This window comes from Natrix helvetica, assembly GCF_964273705.1.
Source record: "Natrix helvetica genome assembly, chromosome: 10".
Classification (NCBI taxonomy): Eukaryota; Metazoa; Chordata; class Lepidosauria; order Squamata; family Natricidae; genus Natrix; species Natrix helvetica.
In genome coordinates, this window is record NC_138561.1 from 18,090,361 (window position 1) to 18,111,470 (window position 21,110).

At 46.5% G+C, this 21,110-nt stretch overlaps 1 protein-coding gene across 1 annotated transcript in view; it reads left to right on the top strand.

Moving 5' to 3' along the window:
• The first annotated feature begins 855 nt into the window (after nt 1-855).
• NKD1 (NKD inhibitor of WNT signaling pathway 1) overlaps nt 856-21,110 on the top strand; it is a 79,701-nt gene continuing 59,446 nt past the window's right edge. The window contains exons 1-3 of the mRNA XM_081963267.1: nt 856-1,890; nt 2,312-2,344; nt 2,665-2,819. Coding sequence (XP_081819393.1) covers nt 1,866-1,890; nt 2,312-2,344; nt 2,665-2,819 — 213 coding nt within the window. The 5' untranslated portion in view covers nt 856-1,865. The remainder of the gene's footprint in view (nt 1,891-2,311; nt 2,345-2,664; nt 2,820-21,110) is intronic.

Below are 21,110 nucleotides of genomic sequence, written 5' to 3' on the forward strand. Positions count from 1 at the left end.
AACTGGGCATGGCTAGCCTAGTGAAGAGAAGGACCAGGGGAGACAGGATAGCAGTATTCCAATATTTGAGGGGCTGCCACAGAGAGGAGGGGGTCAAGCTATTTTCCAAACCATCTGAAGGCCAAACAAGGAATAACGGATGGAAACTGACCAGAGAGAAATACAACCTGGAAAAAAGGAGAAATTTCCTGACAATCAGAGCAATCAACCAATGGAACAGAAGTTGCCTTCGGAAGTTGTGGGCGTTTCATTACTGGAGGCTTCCAAGAAGAGACTGGACTGCCATCTATCAGGGTCTCCTGCTTGGGCAGGAGGGTTGGACTAGATGACCTCCAAGGCCCTTTCCAACTCTCTTAATCTATTAAAGTCTGCCAGGGAGGCCCGAGGAGGCGGGCAAAGAGAGCGGAGAAGACGCATTCCCACGACCGCGGGCAGGACTCCTTTGCTTAGCCCTTGCCGGGTGCGCATGGCGAGGGGAATGCGGGCAAGTTTCCAAGCCAGCCCATCGGGCCAAAGAGCAACCTTCGCTCGATCCCCATTCGCAGATGGGGGGGGGGGGAGAAGAAGACGAAAAGGAGGAGAAAACCCCGCTGTCTCCAGCGCAGGCGGGCGGGCGGCGAGCTGGCGCGCCTGCTTCCCTGTCTCCCTCCCTCCTTTACTGCCCGTCTGCTGCCTTCCTCCCTTTCTTCCTCCGTGGCTCTGGGTTCTGCTGCCTGCGCCTGGCTGGAAATGAAATACCTCAAAGCCGCCGCCGCTCCTTTTATTTCAGCAGGGCTGGGTGGCTGCTTTTTTTTTTTTTTTTTGGAGACTCCAAAAGAGCCCTTTCATGTGCCGCCCGCCTCCAATCGGCATCCAGAGGTTGCCTGCAAGTGGTCTAATCTCCATGAGGTGTCAATCACGGCCCCTGGTGGATGCAGGAAAGTCTTTCGTAACCGCCTCTCTCTTTGGGAAGGGAAGGGGGGGGGAAGACCGGGGGGGGGCGAAGGGAGAGAGAGAGAGAGAGAAAGAGAGAGGAAGAAGATATTCGAATAGCAGGAGAGAGGAACAGAAATAAGAGAGAGACTGGAGTGGCGAGAGTAGGAGAAAGAGCAGAGAGGGATAGAAAGACGAGAGAAAGAGACTTGAGTGGTAGGAGAGAGAGAGAGTCGAATACTGTAGCAGGAGGGAGGAATAGAAAGGAGAGAGAGAAAGACGAGTGTTAGTAGAGAGGGGGGGACAAGGGGAAATAAAGAAGAGAGAGAGAGACTCGAGTGGAGGAGAGAGAGAGAGGAAGGAAGAGAGAGTGAGAGAGGAATAGAAAGAAAAGGGAGGGAGGGAGAGACGAGTGTTCGGAGAAAGGGAGGGACAGAAGGAAAGAAAGAAGAGAGAGAGAGACTGGAGTGGCAGAAGAGAGAGAGGGAAGGTACAGAGAGAGTCGAATAGCAGGAGAGAGAGGGAGAGAGGAATAGAAAGAAGAGAGAGAGAGAGATACAGACGCGCAGCTGCTGCTGCTGTGCCACCGCCTGAGCGCTCCGGTCTCCGTGCTGCTCCCGCCACCGCCGCCGGATGGAAGAAGCGGCCGCCGCTTGCCAGCCCTTCGCCTTCTTGCCCCCTCCTCGCGAGTAAGCCCCGGAAGGCGAGCAAGGCAGCACGTGGGTTGCTAAAACGGGGCAAGGAAAAGGAGAAGGAGAAGAAGAAGGAGCCGCCGGCTGCAAACCAGCTTCCCCGCTGCCTGACTTAGGGGGACCCCTCCCCCCTCTCTCTCCCAAATCGCCGGGGCGGAGGGAGCGAGAAGGCGGGACGCCCCCCCCTCCAACCACCACCACCCCCAGCGCCGGCCGTAAACGCTCTCCAATGCCATCGCGGGCGCAGAGCCGGGCAGAGCGATGGGCAAACTTCACTCCAAGCATGGTGAGTGAGAGTTACAAAGTTGAGGCGGGGCAGGGGGGACAGGGTGGGCTGCGTGGGGGGTGTATGTGGAAAAGCGGGGGAGGGGGTGTCCCACAGCCGGACTGGGGGGAGGCTGCCGGGGAAATATGGGGCGGCGGGTGTGTGTGTGTGTGTCTGAACCAGTCCTGGAGAAACTAAGCCGCGGTTGGGATCTAACCATCTTTTTTTTCTCTCCTCTTTTCCTTTTCCTCCTTTTCCTTCTCCTTCTCTCCTCTCCTCCTCCTCCTCTCCTACTTCTCCTCCTTTTATTTCTTCTCTTTCTTCTCCTCCTCCTTCTCTTCTTTTTCTCCTTCTCCTCCTCCTTCTCTTTCCTCTTCTCCTTCCTCTTCTCCTTCCTCTTCTCCTTCTAACCCGACTCTCCCTCTGCTGTTGCCCCCGCTAGCTGCTGCTTGCAAACCTCGAGAGAACCCCGAAGGTAAGAGGGGCGTCCTGGGGAGGGGGTTCCTCTCTCTCTCTTTCTCTCTCGGGTTTCGGACCCTCCCCAACTTTTCCCGGCCAGGGGCTGGGAGCGCGTCCGCCTCACCCCCCAAGCGGTTGCTGGGGAGGGGGATGGAAAAGTTTGCGCGCCGCTTTCCTGAGTGGGTGGCCGGTCCCGGGGCTTCTGCCCGCATTCCCCCCCCCCCGTGGAGGGAGGCTGGGGAGGGGCGGTGGGGAGGGCGCTTGAAGAGGAGGGGGGTCACGGAAGGAAGGGGGCTCCCCCACCCACTCCTCCCTCGCTTTGCTCTGCTCCTCCAGGTGATAGCTTCACCGTGAACGCCTCTCTGGCGCGGAAAGGGTTGGAGGAATGGCCGACGAACCCCAAAGGCTCCGGGGGTGACGGCGACGGCGGCTTGGGGATCCCGCAAGGCTGCCCTCACCGGGCGTTTGGCAAGTGCCCCTCCGGCCCCAGGGTGAGTCTTGCTTTCCCAGCTCCGTCCGGGCTCGGTGGGAGCGGAACGAACCGCGGGCGCCCGCTTGCCAATGGCTCGGCCGGGTGGTCTTTAGGGCGCGTTGGAGAGAAAAGAAGGGAGCGCTTTTTTCTCTTCCCCCTTCCTTCCTCCTCGTGTAGGGGGAGAGGTGTAGGACGCCTCGGGGGGCTTGGGCCAAAGTGCTTTGCCCTGCGGGGCTCTTGGCTCTTTGTGAATGTGGGAGGCAGAGGGAGGGTCCCTGAATTTGGGGAGGGGAGAACACGCCGGAATCCGCCTTACTTTTGCTGGGCTTCCAGACAGTGGGACTTATATATCTTAACTGGTGCCCACCCTGTTTGTACCCTCAACTGCCTCCAGTAATTCTTTCCCGCCTTTCCCCTACTCTGCCAGCCTCCCCTCATGGGAACTACACCTCCAATCATCCTAGACAGGGGAAGATGGTTTCCTATGAGCTGCTGCTCCTTCTTAAAGTTTGGTACCCTCTCATGATGGGAACTACAACTCCCATCATCCTAGAAAAGGGACACTGGTTTCCACTGAGCTGCTGCTCCTTGCTAAAATTCTCAACCCAGGGCTTGCCTAAAGGATGTCCTTCCTAAGCTGTTGAATTCAATCCCTCCAGTCCAGAGGTCAGCAACATGCAGCTCTGGAGCCGCTTGTGGCTCTTTCATCCCTCTGCTGTGGCTCCCTCTCACTGGTCAGATCCACAGTTGATAAGGCTTTCAGTTAGGATAGGTAGAGGAAAAGGGATGCTGTGCTAGGAGGAGACTCTATGGTGGTCGGCTCCAGAGTTGAAGGGGGGGGGGCTTCCGGTTAGGACCTTTGTGGCTCTTTGAGTGTTTAAGGTTGCCGACCCCTCTAGCCCCGGAGAATAAGGTCCCCAGTCCAGGAGATCGGGATAGAAGGCATCTGGAGGGCTTCCAGGTTGCTTTTCCCTGTAATGCCCCCTTGGGTCCCTCCCTTGTGGCTTGGCTGCCGAAAGGCTTTGGAATCTTCCCAGGGTGTTTGGAGGTGGCCAGTTCCGTTGTCTTCTTTGGCCGGGACTTCTGGATGGGCCCCTGCAAAGGGGAATGGAAAGGGAAAAGGTCTCTGATCTTCCAGATGTTGCCCTGAGCCGCGCCTGGATCTGCTTATTCATAATTTGCTGGCTTCGTCTCGGCCTGCATTGCGATTGAAACCATGCTGGCTAGTAAACCGTGTGGAAGGCTGAGTTCCCACGAACAAGGGAAGCCTGTGGTTGAACCCACGATGCTGAATTGAATGTGGCTTGTGAATGCAGCTCCCAGTTGAGGCTACCCTTTCTATTCCAGGAGTCTTTAGCCTCGCCTTTCTGGATTCTGTCCTCGGTTAGGTTCACAAATACAGGCCATCCTCCACTTACGACTGCAATTGAATCCTGCGGCTGAGTGAGGCAGACGTTAAGTGGGTTTTACCCCATTTTACGACTTTTCTTGCAAAAAAGTAGCTTAAGCGAATCCCTGCGGTTGTTAAGTTAGTCCCACCGTCGTTAAGTGAATCTGGCTTCCCCCTTGACTTTGCTGGTCAGAAGGTCGCAAGAAGGGATCATATATGTCTCCGGGATGCTGCGACCGTCATAAGTATGAATCGGTTACCAGGCTGTCTAATCTTTGATCACATGACTAAGGGGATGCTACAATGGTTGTAAGTGTTTAAAATGGTTGTGTCACTTCAATGTCGTAACTTTGAACGGTCACTAAATAAACTGTTGTAAGTTAAGGACTACTTGTATGTTGGATCCAGTTCCCATCATTTCCAGTTACATGCTGGCTGAGGATGAAGAGAGCTTAATCTTGCACAACAGTGGATATCACATTGGAGAAGGCTGGGGTAGAACTATAATCACAAAGTGCCAAAAATTGTTCTTTTATACAAACTCTTGTTAGGCTTGCAATGTTAAGTACCTTGCGTTGATCCTACTAGAAGTTTGCAAAGCGATTTTCAGCTGGGCTACTACATCATGAGTAAATATGCCAAAATGTGCTGTGAAAATGCGACCCCGCGTTTACCAGGCAGGCAGCGGTTTGAATCTCTCCCCAATTTGCAAAAAGGATCAAATGTGTTTTCCCGAACATCTGGAATTTACTTGGCTGCCCCCCCCCCCATGCTTCTAAGAAAGTTAGAAAAGGGGAAAGATTTTAAAAAAATAAAATTTGGAGGCACCCTTGGACTTATGTCAAGATGGGGAAGCGGTTGCCATCCAAATGTTGCCAAACTCGAGTTTCTGTCATCCTTTCTTTTCTTTTTTTTGATCGGCGGTTGCCTGGGACTGTTGGGAATTGAAGTTCATAAACATCTGGAGGGCTACATATTTCCCACCCTTGCTGTAATAAGGTTTTTTGTGCGTATGCTTTTAAGAAAGTCTGCTGGGTTTTGGCATAGTGAAGATAATGTTTTGTTTGTACCCTGATTAATTGAAGGGTTATAATTTGGTCTTCTCCTTTGACTGAGACATGAGGGCTTCATTCCCCGCCCTCCCTAAAATGTGTGCATACATGGCAAACTGGGGCTTTTAAAGCAACTTCAGAGATGTCCCTCAAAGTTTCTGGCTTTATGTCTGTTTTTTTTTAAGCTGGTATTTCTTATTTGCAGCTGATAACCATGCTTCCCCAAGCTTTCTGGTCATCTGGAGACCGCTGGTTCGAACTGAGCACACCCCTGTGGCCGTCCATAAGAGATTCCCCTGGCATTTGAAATTTAAATAAAGCATATGCATGCATGAGTCTCTTATTTTGGGAGGGGGGGAAGTAGTGACATTCCGTGCCTTGTGATGTCATCATGCAAATGAGATGAATTATGCAGCTGGCCTCATTTGCATGCTGCTGATGTCATCAGGCATACAATATGCAGTTGCTTAGCTTAAGTCCATTCCACCTTGTTAAGAGCATAAATACAGGCAGGTGGTTCTCGACTTACAACAGTTCATTTAGTGACTGTTCAGAGTTACAACGGCACTGATAAAGTAACTTAGGACCATTTTTTGCAGATATGGCCTATCTAGCATCCCTGTGATCATGTGATCAAAATCCAGATGCTTGGCAACGGGTTTGTACTTATGACCATTCCTGTGTGCCAAGGTCATATCATTCCCTTTTGCGACCTTTGCAAAATCAATGGGGAAGCCAGATCCACTTAACAGCCATGTGACTAATGTAACAGCTGCAGTGATTCGCTTAACAACTGGGACAAGAAAGATAGCAACTTGGGGGAAAGCTCATGTAACATATCTCACAACGATGGAAATTTGGGGCCCGGTCATGGTCGTAAGTCGAGGACTACTTGGAACTTTGGTGTGGTGGTGATGATGGATTTTGTGTGTGTGTATGTGTGTGTGTGTGTGTAAGTGTGTGTGTGTTGCATTTGTGCTGATAAATAAATAAAGGGAAACTAGTATAGATCTATTTCAAGCTATTTAGCTCTCATCAGCTAGCCATACCCTTACTGGGATTAGAACCTGGGCTGTTTTTACATATTAGGCAATTATATTAACCTCTAAGCCACAAGCTCTCCTCCCTTACCAGCTGAGCCAAGGAAATGATTAAGTGTTATGTCAAAGCACCTGGTGCTTTGAATTCTAGCAGTATGTTCCCTCCCATATTTGGACATACCAGGTGCTTTCACACACACACACACACACACACACACACACACACACACACACACACACTTTAGGGACACTAGGACCTATTCTGCAATATATGCAAAATTGCAGAGCTGTCACTTTCATTCAGACAATGTGGATATTTGGTTCTTTGCCAAACTATTCAGTTGCAGATTGTTTATGGAAGAGGTTTAGTAGTTTTAAGATGTTGCGTTGGATCTGGGGAGACCCAGATAGGGATATAAATGAATATCTGGAAGGATTGTTCTTTCCTAAGAGTCTATGAGCATATCCGAATAATAATCCTTGATTAGGATTTAGCTTTCATAACTTCCAAGGCTTCCTTTTGTTTCTCTTCTCAGGAGCTTCCTCTTGATGGTGGACCATATAGTTGATAGGAGGAGTCAATGACTGGGTTCCATAACTCCCTTAAAATGGTGACTAAATTAATTCAATGTCCCGAAGGTGCTTTTTTCAAGAGGCAACTGGACTTTCTTGGTTTTTCTTTGAAGGCATTTCGCTTCTCATCCAGAAGCTTCTTCAGTTCAGACCTTTCGCTTCGCATCCAAGAAGCTTCTTCAGTTCAGACCTTTCGCTTCGCATCCAAGAAGCTTCTTCAGTTCAGAATGGAAGAAAAAGCTTGGATGAGAAGTGAGACGTCTTCAAAGAGAAACAGGAAAGTCCAGTTGCCTTTTGAAAAAGTACCTTTGGGTCAACCATGACCTGGATGATGGAGAATCCCCTTAGACAATCCAATGATTTCTCTGCGTGTGTCTGTGTGTATTTGCGTATGTGTCAGCGGTGGGATTCAATGTGGCTTGGTGGTCATGGTGTGGCTTGGTGAGCTTGGCAGGGGAAGGATGCTGCAAAATCCCCATTCCCACCCCACCCCACTAACCTGCTTTCCAGCTCCATTCTCCTGTTCAGGGCTACAGAAGAAGATCAGCTGGGAGGCAGCAGGCGGAGCGCCAGCCTGTTTGCCAGTTCTCCCAACTACTCAAAATTTCCGCTACCAGTTCTCCAGAACCTGTCAGAACTGGCTGTTTGGTCACCTTTTTTGGCAAGGTTTTTTTCAGAAATGGTTTGCCATTATCTTAGCTACCTTGAGCTGACACAGAGCGATTGGCTCAAGGTCGCCCAACTGGCTTTGTGCATTAGGCAGGACTAGAATTCACTGTCTCCTGGTTTCTAACCTGGCTGCTTTAACGCTATATCAAACTTGCCCCCAAAGGTGCTTTTTCAAAAGGCAGCTGGCCTTTCTTGATATTTCTCCTTGAAAACATTTTGCCTCTCATCCAAGAACTGAAGAAGCTTCTTGGATGAGAAGCGAAACATTTTCAAGGGGGAAAAAAAAGGACAAAGAAAGGGCTGCATTTTCACGAAGCGATAAGCTTAAAAAGCAAACAAACCCAGAATTAGCCAAGGTTAATTTTAATCAAGCTTAACACAGATGTTAGGATTTTCTGGACTTGCTAAACTTGTTGAGAGAACCCAGCCTTCACGTTGGTAGACATTCCATGGTGGGGGATGTCTAATGTAATTCACTATCTTGAATGTCCCTAAGCAAACCCGGATGAGCAAATAAATCAAGCATTTGATTTTGCAACACGGTTCCTTTGTCATGCTGGGAAGCCAGGCCATTGTGGTGTAGCAGGATGACTGCAGCGATCTCGGGAAAAGGATTGTGGTCATCCCTAACTGAAGTGGTTGATAAATTAGGGATTTGCTGTATCTTGACGAAACAGCATCTCATTTTAAAAAATCCCCTAGTGTTTGAAGATTGCCTTCTCGGCTTTTGCAAAGTTTGTTGCCGTTCTGTGTACAACAGTATCAATCATTTACTAAGACTGCATTACGATTCTTCTTCTCTTCCTATCTAGTATCTATCTCTCCCCGCTTATAACTATAACCATGTTGCTTGTATCTTTCAATTTGTATAGTTTTTATTGGTTTCCTAGTACAATTTGATAGCTTATTAATAACCTTGACTATCGCTAAGTCTTGTATCTTTTTATTCTTGATGAATGTATTTTATTCTCCTTATGTACACTGAGAGCATCTGCACCAAAGACAAATTCTTTGTGTGTCCAATCTCACTTGGTCAATAAATAATTATGTTCTGTTCTGTCCTGTCCTGTCCTGTCCTGTCCTGTCCTGTCCTGTCCTGTCCTGTCTTATCCTATCCTATCCTGTCCTGTCCTGTCTTATCCTAGCCTATCCTATCCCTCATTGAGACAGAGAGAGAAATTTTCTGGTGTTTGAAGTTTCAGTCATACTGCAGGGATGGATTAATTGAATTGCCCAATAATCCAATAGAAAGCTGGATTCTGTGGCAATTATTCTCAGAGGGATAGTTCAGTGTGGCTCCAAACCACACCAGCGTAGAGAGCACTTAGCGTTTCTGTGCAATTTTGCACTGGAGCTTCAATTGTCGCCAGGGAGTGAGCTGTGTTGCAAAATTTGGCAGAGTTGAGTTTGAAGACTCACCTGATGCAGCTGCTTAAGAAGAGATGGGGATCTGCGTATATTTGGGCTGGGTTTTCTGGATGGCTCATATCTGATGGGGCTGCTTGCCTAATTTGGATCTTGGCAAGCCTACGAGAAGGGTTCTTGTGTTTGCTCTCCACTTCTAAAAGAGAATGAAATGCTTGGGAGAACAGACTGTTAAACAGCAATAATGGAGATTGATTATGGGTGAGTCAGAAAGGCAAAATAAAGGGAATGTTCCCTTGGAGTTGGACTGAATTCCTGGTGACTTCACAGTCACATTTATGTAACTTTCCTTGGCAAGTATGTGGAAGTAGGTTAATGCTCCTTTAATTTAGAACCCTATGTCTTAGAACCTTGGTAACTGCAAGATGAATAGTTTTTAACCAGAGGTAGTATTCTGTCGGTTTGAACCGATTCTTCCCAACTGGTAGCAGAAATCACAGGTGGTCCCACCCCAGCTGTACAACCATGATGGCAAAACTATGGCACATGTGCCACAGGTGGCACACGGAGCCATTTCTTAGGGCACATGAGGCGTTGCCCTGTCAGCTCCAGCGCACATGTGCCCGTTGGCCAGCTGACTTTGGTCTTCGTTTTCGGCCGTTTTCCGCCCTCCGGAGGCTTCTCTGAAGCCTCCTGAGGGCAAAAAATGGCCCAACAGGCAACCCAGAAGTTTGGGAATGGCTTGCCTACGGATTGCTTGTAGGGACATTTTTTGCTGGGGGCGGGGGGCAGAGGAGGCCATTTTCGCCCTCCTCAGGCTCCTAGAAAGCTTCTGGAGCCCAGGGATGGCGAAAAACAGGTTCGCAAATACACACAGACAGCTGAAGGCAGCTGATAACTGGCATATGGCTCTGGCCCCCTCTCTGCCTCCAACACAGAGCCCTCTTCTGAGCTTTCCTCAGCCTCCAGGACTGGCCCATGCTCCACTCCAACCTCCTCAATGTCCGAATCTACTGCCAGCTCTGCAGGCCGCTGGCAGGCCACAACAGAGATAGCTGGATGAGCCTCATGCCTACAATTGGGGTTATTTGTCATTTTGATTGTATTGGGTAAATTCTAGCAATAGCAATATAATCAGTAAACCATGGTTTATATAGCCGCGCTCACACATTTAGTTTCTCTTTCCCTCCTCTCCAATTTAAGAGAGTCACATCAAAGGGGGGAAAATAATGTTCCTAATAAACCAAGATAAAAATGATCTTGGACATAAGATCGATGGAGATCAAATATCATAACTCTTCCCCCTTCGAAATCCAAACAGCATCCCCCCCCTCTCTTTCTAAAACAAACAAACAAACAAGCCAACTTTTGGCCCGAGAAGTAAACTGGAATTCTGGAAATCAAAACTATTTTGTCAAGGAGCCCGTACTTAAAAGATCTAAGGCTCCATTTCATGTTTCGAATCTAATCTTCATGCCTGAGAGTATGTCTTGTCGAAAATGGGATTTTCCCATTTCAAGAGGGCCAACGGAGGGAACGGTGACGCTTGCGAGAGCGAAGCACCTCACCTCGGATGGACGGCTTAAAAAGCCTCATCCTAAAATTTGCTTCTTCAGCAACGGAGGGGATGAGAGAGAAAGTTGCTGCGCGGGCCTTTGCTCTCAAGTTGATTCGCGGAAAAGCTTCCTTTGTGTAGCTTCTGGAAAGCTCAGAGCTGCTTAAAGAGGTGGTGTTTTTATAGCCGCCTCCTTTGCCTTCCCAGGGATGTTAGGGTGGCTTTTTATGGCTTTCTTTGAACTTGGCTTCGGAAGGGAGGGGAGGAAGGGGAAGAGGGGGAGAAAGAGAGAAGCCGGGCCCCGCTGGAGTATTGAAACTTTGTAAAGGCTGATGATGGCTTTAGAAGAAGAGAGGTATCCATGCAGAGATGATCTTTTGAAACAAAACAGAGCATTCACCGGGGCCACCTCCTGCTAGTCTAGCCACCGGCCTTTATAGAAATGCTGGAAAAGGGCACGGCTTTAGGTTCCTGCAAGTGTGCTTCAAAACCAGGCTGAAAAGTAAACTGCAGATGTTCGGGGCGGGGAGTGGGGGCTGCTAGAGATTTTTTCTTTCTTTCTTTCTTTCTTTCTTTCTTTCTTTCTTTCTTTCTTTCTTTCTTTCTTTCTTTCTTTCGGTCTGGCTGGTTTATTTTCTTTCTTTCAATGCGCTGGCAACGAGACAGTTCCTGCAGTGGACGCCTGGAGCTCTGCTTTTTCCTGGTTCTCGGGAAGCAGAAGGCTCAAACCGAAGAGGGACTAAGAAGTGAGATCTGGATCGTTCCCTGGCAGGGGTGAGACTTTGTGGCTCAAGTTGCTAGTCCACTGGGTCGCTTTTACTAGTCAGAGTGGTTAAAAGACAGCAAGACTGGAAGACTGGAAAGGATGAGACCGTGACTTCCGGTCCTGCCATAGGCACGAAAACCAGCTCGGTGATTTTGGGCCAGCCACTAGGCAGTGGGGAGTTCTAGTCGCTTTTTGGGCACGAAAGACAGTTGGGTGACTTTGAGCCAGCCACTAGGAGATGGGGAGTTCTAGTCCCTTCTTAGGCATGAAAGCCAGCTGGGTGACTTTCAGCCAATCCCTCTCTCTCAGCCCAGCCTACTTGTTAGGGGCAAATACGAAGGAGTAGTATTGGATGTATTAATTGAATTAGTTCTACTTTTTAAAAATTATTACTCCCCCTCCCTTGCGCCCATTTCATCCCTGCCAGCTGATCAGGAAAAGGGCAGCCTAAACCGTTTTTTAAATAATTTATTTTTATTTTTTATTTCCAAAACAAACACAACACATAAAATCTTCCTTCTTTACATACTGTAGAAAGTGTATCAGTTGGTTACAAAAGTCTTTCGTGCATCTCTTCCACAGTCATCAGGCATAATTCATATGAACTCAAGTATTTTAACTCAGATATTTATACATGTTACCATCATCATACCTCCATTTTCAAAACATATTGAAGACATTGCATCGAGACCGCACGTCCGTATCGTCTTGACGTTGGCTCCTCCTCCCGGCAGCCTAAACTTTTGAGTTCATTCAAGCTGACTAAGTGGCTAGATACTGGTGCCAAAACCTCTGTAAGCTGCTTTCCCTACGATGGGGATGAACCATGCCCCGTGGGCTAAACCTACTGGAGCATGGATGTTCGCTTCCCCTGATCACACGACAGTCAATCCACCTTGACGTCCTGCAGATGTTTGGAATGCCAGTTCTCGCCAGTCCTGCAGCCAGCATTTCCAGGGGCAAAAGATGATGAAAGTTCTCATCCACGCCAGGCTGTCTGTCCCTGACTTAATAGACACTAGTGCTTGCAATTAAAGCGGGATTTAATTTCTCCCCTGCCTGATTACTTTGGCCCCGATTGCGCCAGTGGTGTGCTCTGCTTTTGCCATCACGTTAGGCAGGCCCTTATTTTGCTCAACCACGCTTGCAAAAGTCAAGTAGAAGCATCTGACATCACCCCTAGGAAAGCCTGCCAACTTCCTCCAACTCTGATTGGCCTAAATGTGCTAAAAAGTAGGAAAGCACACTCCAAGGTGTCCTTGGAGTTTTCACAGCCTTGTTCCTCGATGTGATTCCCCCCCCCCCCCCATGTTAAACTTGATGGATGTGCTGTCTTCCTAAAGCTTTCTTTATCCTGGTATGTTTATCACAATGGCTACCTGGAGTTTAAGGGATGCATCCGAGCAGCGTTTTCCACCATTGGCTTGAAGATGTGTGGACTTCAACTCCCAGAATTCCCCAGCGAGCATACAGGCTGAGGAATCCTGGGAATTGCTGTTCACACATATTTAAGCAGCCAAGCTGAAAGGAAACACTGCATTAGAAGAGCCATCGTCCTGTTTGCTCAGAATGAAGCACACGGGATGGGGTGGGGGGGAGCATAGTGTGTTGTGCAGCCACTGGGAAAAATTACTCCGGATTCTGTATACTTTACTTTTAAAACTGAAATAAGGTTCTAGTCCATAGAGTGGCAAATGAAAAAGAATAATCCTTTGGTTTTTGCTTTAATGTTAAGAGGCTAGAAAGCAGACCAGACAAGGTAAGTGGCATGCTAGGATTTAACACTGGCTAAGACGCTGAGCTTGTCGATCAGAAAAGGTCGGCAGTTCGGCGGTTTGAATCCCTATTGCCACGTAAGAAAGTGATTACTTGTCCCAGCTTCTGCCAATCTGGCAGTTCGAAAGCATGTAAAAAAGCAAGTGGAAAAATAGGAACCACTTTTGGTGGGAAGGTGACAGTGCTCTGTGCGCCTTCGGCATTGAGTCATGCTGTCCACATGATCACGGAGACGTCTTCAGACAGCGCTGGCTCTTCGGCTTTGAAACGGAGATGAGCACCGCCCCCTAGAGTTGGGAACGACTAGCACATATGTGCCAGGGGAACCTTTACCTTAAGAGGCTAGAAAGCAGAGCAGAAAAGGGCCTTTTGGTAAGTGGCATGCTCGGCTTTTATTTTGCTTCTGGCTCCATCTCATCCTTTTTAGGAGGTGTGTAGATTTCTCACTGGCTTCTGGGTGATACTAAGCAGGAGTCTTTCCGTGCATGTCTGGAATTTCACCGGGAAATGAAATGTCTGCATCCTTCAATGGTGCATGACCTGCAAAGGCGCCATCCTTAAAAAAGGGTGGGGGGGATGTCTGACCTTACCAATTCTAAGGAGACCCCCCCGTCTGTGGATGAAAACATTTACAGCAAGCCTGGAAAATGAATTCCGTTTGATGCCTTTCGACACCCTGAGATGGTTTAGAACCAATTTAAGAATCTGTTGAAAATCTGAAGTGGGAAACTTTGCGTTCCGCCTTCCTCAAAGTGTGTGTGTGTGGGGGGGAGAGAGTGAGTGAGTGAGTGAATATCTCTTTACTGACGTGCTGGACACTTGGAGTCTTCACACTTGACTGCTGCTCTCATCAGGGGTTGATCCTGGCTTGGAGAAATTAACTTAGATAGACTGTTGCCATCCCGAATAGGAAGCCCTAGAATCAGTGGTTTAAGGTAGTTTTGAAAACTCCTGTTATGTTTTGTTGTTGTTAGTTCATGACGTTATGTCTGACCCATTGCGACCCCATGGACAATGTTTCTCCAGGCCTTCCTGTCCTCTACCATCCTCTGGAGTCCATTTAAGCTCACGCCTACTGCTTTGGTGACTCCATCCAGCCCCCTCCTTCTCTGTCGTCCCCTTCTTCTTTTGCCCTCAGTCTTTCCCAGCATGAGGCTCTTCTCCAGGGAGTCCTTCCTTCTCATTAGGGGGCCAAAGTATTTGAGTTTCCTCTTCAGGATCTGGTCTTCTAAGGACCAGTCAGGGTTGATCGCCTCTAGGATTGACTGGTTTGATTGCCTTGCAGTCTAAGGGACTTGCAGGAGTTTTCTCCAGCACCAGAGTTCAAAGGCCTGTTATGTGTAGCTTCTAGCAATTTAACAGCCGTTTGTCTATCTGTGACAGACTACACTAAATGAACTTTTGTATGTCGAGGACTACCTATATCCCACATGGTTAGGTTTCCTGCCTTGGGCTACCCACATTTTTCCCACATCTGACTCCATATTAGCTCTGAGGATTTTGCCACCAGGCTCTCTCTCTCTCTCTCTCTTTCTGTTTCTCTGTCTCTGTCTCCCTCTCTTCCTCCCTTTCTCTCCCCGCCTCTCTCCATGCGCCTGTGTGTTATCGGTCCAAGAGAGTTTGGGTTTGAGATGCGGTGGCTTTGCCGGAGCATAACGTGTTTCTGAGCATCTCTGCACTGGCTTGGGAGGATTAGGGCGCACGGAGGTTCCATTAAAGCCTAGGATTTCAAGATCTGTGGAAGGAAAACTCATGCTCCAGTGTTTGATCTCTGGGTGACGCTGCACGTGCCGTGAGGTACGGATTGCCGCGATCAGCTCGGGAGGAAAGAGAGAGAACAAAGGACTATCTTGCAGAAGAAATGGGACCGGCAGAGACTCCATGGAGGTGCTTTCATCTGCTGGGTGAGGTGTGTTTGATGGAGGAAACTTGCACACCCTCTTCTGCTTTTCTTATCTGCCGGGTGGGAGGAGGAGGAGGAGGAGGACATAGATAAATGCAGTTTAACAGAGTTGGAAGGGACCTTGTAGGTCATCTAGTCCAACCCCCTCCCAAGGAGACCCTACACCATTTCTGACAGAGGGCAATCCAGTCTCTTCTTAAAAGCCTCCAGGGATGAAGCTCCCACAACTTCTGAAGGCAACTTCTGTTCCATTGGTTGATTGCTCTCACTCACTTCCAGGTTGAATCTCTCCATGATCAGTTTCCATCCATTATTCCTTGTCTGGCTTTCAGGTGCTTTGGAAAATAAGGTTGACCCACTCCACTATGTGGCAGCCTGTCAAATATTGGAAGACTGCTATCATGTCTCCCCTGGTTCTTCTTTCTCTTAAGCTAAACATACCCAGTTCCTGCAACCGTTCTTCATATGTTTTAGCCTCCAGTTCCCTAATCATCTTTGTTGCTCTTCTCTGCACTCTTTCTAGAGTCTCCACATCTTTTTTATAGTGTGGTGACCAACACTGGATGCAGTACTCTAGGTTTGGTCTTACTAAAGCTTTACGGAGTGCTATTAGTACTTAACTTGATCTTGATTGTATCCCTCTGTTAATGCAATTTAGGATTGCATTGGCTTTTTTGGCTGCCGTCGCATACTGCTGGCTCCTATTTAACTGGGTGTCCACTAAGACTCCAACCGTTGTTGAGCGAATCACTGCAGTTGTTAAATTAGTAACCCGGTCGTCTGGCTTCCCCACCGACTTTGCTTGTCAGAAGGTCGCAAAAGGGGATCATCTGATCTGCCCTTCCCCGGGACGTAGGTATGAACCAGTTGTCAAGAGGCTGAATTTGGATCACGTGACCACGGGGAAGCTGCAACGGTCGTAAGTGTGAAAAACGGTCAAAAGTCACGTGGTCCCATGTCATCGTAACTTCCAACGGTCAGTAAACGAATGGTTACCACTCCTTTTTTAAAAAAAAATGGCTTTATATACTGCATTGATTCATATTCCATCATGGTCTGGGTTATATTTTTTGCAAAGCTTTTAGGAAGATTTTTCCGAATGTCTTGTGTCGTTTCAAAATGTTTTACAGGGTCGCCTTTAGCCACAATTGCTGCAAACGAATCCCTTGCCATTTTGAGATCCAGCCTCATGAAAAGCATAGCGTAAACTCAAACATAGGCTTTCCTTAAGTCAGTGTGACTTCGCTATGTCTGGATTTAGGCTTTGATCTTATCTGTTGTCCCATGCATGTGGATTCAGCATGGAGCACTGAAAAACATCATTTTTGTTTTGAGGTGAAATGAGCACAGTGTATCTTTACCAAAGTTTATATCAGCTTGGTTTGTAGAAACAAACAATTCAAGGCTACTTTTAAAAGGCTAAAAGTCTGTAGAGATTCTCAGTCCTCCGTCAGGGTCATGGTTATCCCAAAAGTAGTTTATTTTTTTTTCAGGAGGCAACTGGGCTTTCTTGTTTTTCCTCTTTGAAGATGCTTCACTTCTCATCCAAGAAGGTTCTTCAGCTCTGACTGGATGTTGGGGAATGGAAGGATTTATATTCTTTGCAGACAGCTGGTCCTTTGCATCCTTTTAGAGCAGTGTTTCTCAAACTTGGCGACTTTAAGTCCTGTGGACTTCAACTCCCAGAATCCCCCAGCCAGCATAGCTGGCTGGGGGATTCTGGGAGTTGAAGTCCACAGGACTTAAAGTCGCCAAGTTTGAGAAACACTGTTTTAGAGGGTCGTTGAGGCCACTTGGAAGTTTATCTGGGCCCTCAGTGTCACCTGAGTGGTGCAAATGGTTCCTTTGGCTGCAATTTTCCTCTGGAAATCCATTCCTACTCCCACACCAGTCAAGGGGTCTTCACCCCAAATTGTATAGCTAAAAGTCTGTAGAGATTCTCAGTCATCCAGGTCATGGTTGTCCCAAAGGTGCTTTTTTTTTTCTCAGGAGGCAACTGGACTTTCCTGGTTTTTTTTCCTTTTGAAGACGTTTCACGTCTCATCCAAGAAGCTTCTTCAGCTCTGTCAGGATAGTGGGATAGCCTTTTAATAGGATAGCCTTTTAAAAGGCTACTTTTAAGCTCTTTTGAAGCCCATTCTTTTAATTTGCAAGGGATGGGGTTATTTTTTTTCCCTTTGTTTTGAATAGTCAGATTGCTAGATAGTTGTTTTCCCCCCCTCCTTCTTTGAAGTTGAAGCTGCAGGGCAAACGTCTGGGACTGAATTTGCTTGTCTGTTTTGTTTTAATCTTGCAATTTAGATTTGCAAATTTAAATTTAGATTTAGTCAATGCCTGGAATGCACTACCTGATCTGTTGTTACATCCTCAAACCCCCATAATGTTAATCTTGAACTGTCTACTGTTGACCTCACCCCATTCCTAAGAGGTCCGTAAAGGGGGCTTGCATAAACGCGCCAGCATGCCTAATGTCCCTGTCCTACTGTCCCCATTTATTTATGCCCATTTCCTCTGTTCTTATTCATGTTTATTCTTATTCCTGTTTATTCTTATTCCTGTTCTCTTGTGCATGAGTGACAAAGTGAGTAAATAAGTAAGCAAATAAATAAGCATCGGACTTCTCATCACATCATATGCACTTTGACTTTGCATATGGCTGAAGGGTAGGCAAGGACATTTTTGGGTGTTCATTTCCCTAAAAAATTCAATTTAAAAAGTGGGAGAAACCAAGTGAAAAACACGTCTTTGAATATTACAGCGATATGAGGAGAAGGTAAAATAGGGATAGAAAATAGTGGGGAATAATAGCAATTGCATATTAATATTTTAAGATATACAAAAGGACGGAAAGAAGATTTAGAAATGAAGAGTAATAACAAAAAGCATGTAGAAATAATATGATATAATGGAAATGCAATGTAATATTTAGGAGCAATAAGATTATGTTTATGTGCATTGAAATGTATAATACCCAGCTACCACACCATCCACGCATTGAAATGTATAAAGAATATAAAAAATAAAAATTTCATTGGGAAAAAAAAAGTAGATCACCTGAAAGAAATTCTCAAGCAGAAGAAGAATGAGGCACAAAAAGAAAACCACCCCAAGCCTCTTTTGTGGTGGAAGAAACTTTTTCAAAAACTGCAGGGCCAATTTGGAAGCGGCCTTCCCTCTTTCGTCTCTCTGCAATCTGATAGTGTGTGTGTGTGTGTGTGTGTGGGAGATCTGGGATGGGCGCCAGATCCTGAGCAGATTTATACTGTGGCTTATCCTTTGAACATACAGAAAGCTGGGAGCCTCTTCCCCCAAAATCATGCTGGAGTCCCAGCATGGACAGGTGGTCCATCATCTTTGCAAATGCTTCTTGCGTTCTGGCCCCCCGTTCATGGTGAAGCTTTATCGGTCAGCCGATAAATCTTAAATTAATCCCGCCAGTGTCTTCTGAGACCTGCTAAACAATGTGGCACTCTAAAGGCCACGCCCCCCATCTTCAAGGAAAAGATAATTATTAATGCCAGTAATCTGCTAACAAATGTGTTTAGGGAAAAGCCTTCATTAGATCTCGGACAGACTTTGAAAGGCTTAATAGCAATGGCACTTATACTTATATACCCCTTCACAGTCCTTTCACAGCCCTCTCTAAGCGGTTTACAGAATCAGCCACTTGCCACTCAACAATCTGGGTCCTCATTTTACCCACCTCGGAATGATGGAAGGCTGAGTCAACCTTGAGCTGGTCAGGATCAAACTGCTGGCAATGGGCAAAGCCTGCAATACTGCATTCTAACCATTGTACAAGGAAGGGAGGGAGGGAGGGAGGGAGGGAGGGAAGAAGGAAGGAAGGAATAGCAATAGCACTTAAACTTATAGACTGCTTTGCAGTGCTTTACAGCCCTCTCTAAGTGCTTTACAGAGTCGGCCTATTGCCCCCAACAATCTGGGCTGACCTCATTTTGTCTACCTCGGAAAGATGGAAGGCTGAGTCAACCATGAGCCGGTTAGGATCGACTTGCTGGCTGTGAGCAGTGAGTTAGCAGTACTGCAGTCTCATATCTTCTGACATTAGTGGTGTCATTCCTCTAATCATCTCCTTAATCCAATTTGTATGGACTCCTCTTTGCAACTCATTGCTTATTAAGTCTCTCATGTAATTTTAATGCCCTTCTTCTGTTTCCTTAATCAGTTTATCTTTAATTGTCAGTGGTGTTTTCTCTCTTTAAATCCATAAATTCTTTTATTTTTTCTTCTTCTGTATCTTGCCATCTGGGGTAGAGTTCCCCTCCATTTAATTCCTCTTTCCGTATTCCACTCTTTCCATTTCCAGACACAAACCAATCACCATAGATATCAGCGGATTTAATTTCTTTGTTGTCATTTTTCTCTTCAGTTTTTAGGACTCTAACCTCCACTTTTTCCACTTGATAAACATCTCTAACTTCTTCATCATATTTTACTGTTACATGCTCTAGATTTTCCAACTTCTTCTCCATCCTCTCAAATGTGTTTAATAATTTCTGAATTTCTAACAATATCTTTTGCAAACTTAAAGTTTCTTTCTGCTGTTGAGATTGTGCCATTATCTCCAGCTGACAAACACTGTTGCTCTGGCTTGGAAAGTTTTTACAAAATTAAGCATAAATTCACAATAAGGTCTTATTTTCACTTTTTTCTGGTTAAAGATATACTTCAAAGGAACATCTGCATGCTTTTCTTCTTATCACTCTCTATACACAAAACAGTGAGACCTTGAAGTGCCAAGCCAGAATGATCAGTGAGGAAAATAAAAGTGTTTTGTTTCCAATACACAAACCTCCAGCCTACGAGTAGCAGTGTCGAGTAGCAGTGTCGTCTTTCCCTCTGTTGTTACAATTTTCTTTGTTGCTTTTTGTATCTTTTTTATTCCAAGTTAAAAAAAAAGTCAAATTCTTGAATAAAATAGAGAAGAAAAAGGGAAAAACACACACAGTAATGAAGAAGAATTTTAGTCCATAGGTTGCAAAAAATAATAATGAAAAAAGAAAAAGAAGAAAACTTAATCCATTCGTTTTAAAAGGCTTGCATAAATTCCATCCATAAAAATAACATTTAAAAAGTAAGATAACCCACTGTCCAAAACCATTCAAAGCTTAATTCCGCCGCTTATTTCTTCTGTTCTCAAATGTAAATTAACTTGAAGTTTTTTATAGCCAGTCTCTTTTAAAACAGTAAAAATTCCTCACCAGCTGGAAACACTTTCTCTTTCCATTTCCTTCTGTTTTGGAGCCGCCCTGACTTCATCAGCCTGGTGGCTGGACATTTTGTCACCGTCTTGAAGAACTTCTCTTGGATCGATCAGGGACTTTGCGATGTCCCTGAGATCAGCAAGACATATTCTTCCTGTTCACCGTCTCTGTGGGATGGTTTAGGTCCAATTGGACCACCCAGCGGCAAAAGTATCAGCTGTGGTCTCAGAGCATCGAGACCGCATGTCTGTATCGTTGCGACGTTGGCTCCTCCCTCCCCAGGAAGAGGGATATTGTTGAAGTTACTCAATGGACCGGCCACAGGTGATGTCGGGGCAAATGTGGTTCAAACGCCCTATCCCACACTTTCAGGAGTGTGTCCTGCCTGGACAATGTTTTGCTAACTTCAAAGGGCTGTCGAGGCTGGCTCTGAGCTTTTTTTGTTCAGCTGGTGAACCGTGTGTGATGTGGTGGAGGTATGTGATGTTTTTCTTTAAGCAGCCCTTTGCCGACATCGAGATGAACTTGATTTCTCTCACGCTCCAAGTTTCTAACCACAAAGGTATAATGTAAGGTCAGGCTTTGTCCATCTTAAACTTTTTAAGGGAAAGGTTTATGATGTACTTCAAACAGAGGAACAGTTTATAAAGGGTAGAAATGGGAAGAAGGAAGGATCTTTTCCCCCTTTCTCCAAGCCTCTCTTTTAATGCCCGCCATGCTTAGAGAATTCTTAAGTTGGAAGAGCAAATGGACTTTTCTTTGCCAGCTATTCACAGATGAAACGGTTCATGTTTTGATTTAGTTTCTTTCATCAGGGTTTAAACTCCAGCTACACTTTTGTTTGGAGAAAATTATGGTCAGAGAAGGGAGGAAACTGGGAAAGGGGTGTGGCTTCTATTCTTCCCTTGGATTTGAACCGTTGAAGTAGTGTCAGAATGAAACTCTAGTCTATGTTCAGATTGGGTTATCCAAAGGAAAAATGGAATGGATTGGATT